The sequence below is a fragment of the Myotis brandtii genome, unplaced genomic scaffold, assembly GCF_000412655.1.
Source record: "Myotis brandtii unplaced genomic scaffold, ASM41265v1 scaffold1052, whole genome shotgun sequence".
Lineage (NCBI taxonomy): Eukaryota > Metazoa > Chordata > Mammalia > Chiroptera > Vespertilionidae > Myotis > Myotis brandtii.
The window spans coordinates 631709-633967 of record NW_005353545.1 but is presented as its reverse complement, the minus strand read 5'-3'; the positions used below and the strand labels follow the sequence as shown (position 1 = coordinate 633967).

The following is a 2259-nucleotide window of genomic DNA, read 5'->3' as shown; positions in this document are numbered from 1 at the left end:
GAGAGGGCACAGGCCGGGCTGAGGAACCCCCCCGAGTGCACAAATTTTTGTGTACCGGTCCTCTTTTATATATATATATAAGCGAACATTGTGGCAGAATGACTGGTTGTAATGACGTGTAGTGATCAGGCAGGCAGGTGAGCGGTTAGGGTCGAGCAGGCAGGCAGGCAGGTGAGCAGTTAGGGGCGAGCAGTAAGGCAGGCTGGTGGTTAGGGGTGTGCAGTCCCGGATTGCAAGAGGCACAGGCCGGGCTGAGGAACCCCCTTACCCTCCGTGCAAGAATTTAATGCACTGAGCCTCTAGTATCCTATGTATCCCAAAACACCAATCAAATAGAATGTATGCACCCCTGTGTTCATAGAAGCATAATTTATGCTAAGACCTGGAAACAGCCCAAATGCCCATCAGTAGATGAGTGTATAAAAAAGCAGTGGTACATGTATACCATCAAAAACTTTGCAGTTGTGAAAAAAAAGAATCTCTTACCCTTTGAGACAGCAGGGAGGGACATACTATGCTAAGTGAGATAAGTCAGTTTGAAAAAGACTAGTATTACATGATTGCACTCAAATGTGGAATCTATGATAACAAAATAATCGTTCAGAATTTCAGAGGGAGGTTGGGGAAGGGAGGTAGGTGGGCGGTAATGAACCAAAGACCTTGTACACAAATATGTATAACCCATGAACACAAACCCTGGAGTGGGGTTCCAGGGACAGACTGGTGGGGGTCGATGGAGGAAAAAAGGGGACATGTGTAATACTTCCAACAGTAAAATATTTATTTTTTTTATAGCCAGATGTACTAACAATAAACTTCCTTCACTTTTGTGAGAAATTTTTCTTCACTGTGAATTATAATTTTCAAGTTTAGAGAATTCTGAGAATTCTAGATTGGTGGTTATTTTCTCTCTTTAAATATTGCACTACATTTCTTCTTTTTAAAAAATTTTTGGCTTTCACTGTTTCTGAGGAAAAGTCCAAAATAACACTTACCTACAGGTAAGGTGACTTTCCTGTGGCTTCTTTCAATATTTTTATTATCATTTAATTTTTACAGTTTGAATATAATAGGCATAGGTGTCATTTTTCTGTCATTTATCCGGCTTGGTGTTGTCTGAGCTTCCTGGTTCTATGCTTTGGTATCTGATATTAATTGGGGGGAAATTCTGAGTCATTGTTTCAAATCTTCCTTTTCTCTTTTGGAATTTGGTATATGTGTTAACACCTTTTATAGTTGTCCAACAATTCTTGGATGCTTCCTTTTCTTTTATTTTCCAGTCTTTTTCTTTTCTTCTCTTTATGTTTTAGTGTTGGAAGTTTCTCATGACATGTTTATTAAATTCAGAGATTCTGTCTTCACTTTTGTCGTTTCTAATGAGTCCATTAAAGGCATTGTTCATTTTTGTTATAGTGGTTTTGATCTCTAGCAATTCTTTTTGTTCTTCCTTAGAATTTCATCTCTCTGTTTACAATACCCACCCTTTTGCATAAGTATGTGTTCATTACAACTGTATTTTATTTCCAGTAAACATTACAAAAAATTTTCTGTAATATTAATCTAGTTAACTCATTCAATACTATGTAGCCATTTATTAACTTAAAATATATTTTTAATTATGACGGGAAATTCTCACATGTTGACCAAAAAAGAAAAAGAAAAAAGGTAAGCAGTGTGACTCCAATTTTATTAAGTATATAAAAATATATATTGATAATTAAAATTTTTTTCGCTAATTTTTGTTAATATCTGAATTGCTAAATGTTGTTCATGTGTGATATAAATTTAAGTCTGGAATATTTTAATTTTTAAGACTTTACTACCTGATTCCTCCAATGAGAATTCTCCAGCAATGCCTCCAGATGAACAAGGTCAAGGTGATGCTCCACCACAACAGGAAGATGAGGAACCTGAATTTCCACATAATGACTTGGCAAAGTTGGATGACATGATCAGCAGGTAGATTTTTTTTTTAGTGGTGTTGTTTTTTGTTTTTTCTTTATGGAGGTAAAAAACGAAAAAGCAAACTACTTTATCAGCAGTGCAACTAGTAGTGAATGAGTAAAGAGTGGATTGCCATGTCATAGCAATCTTACTATGTTTTTTAAAATAGAGGCCCAGTGCACTAAATTTGTGCACAGGGGTGTGTGTCCCTCAGCCCTGCCTGCACCTTCTCCCATCTGGGACCCCTCGGATGATGTCTAACTGCTGGTTTAGGTACAAACCCGCAGTCAGATATACCTATCACGATCAGGAAAC

The 2259-nt window shown here is 37.1% G+C and overlaps 1 protein-coding gene across 1 annotated transcript in view; it reads left to right on the top strand.

The window, feature by feature from the left end:
* Positions 1-2259, top strand: part of LOC102261911 (probable ubiquitin carboxyl-terminal hydrolase FAF-X) — a 292998-nt gene that overhangs the window by 56358 nt on the left and 234381 nt on the right. Inside the window, exon 3 of the mRNA XM_014540284.1 lies at positions 1814-1959. Within this exon, the coding sequence (XP_014395770.1) occupies positions 1814-1959 (146 nt within the window). The remainder of the gene's footprint in view (positions 1-1813; positions 1960-2259) is intronic.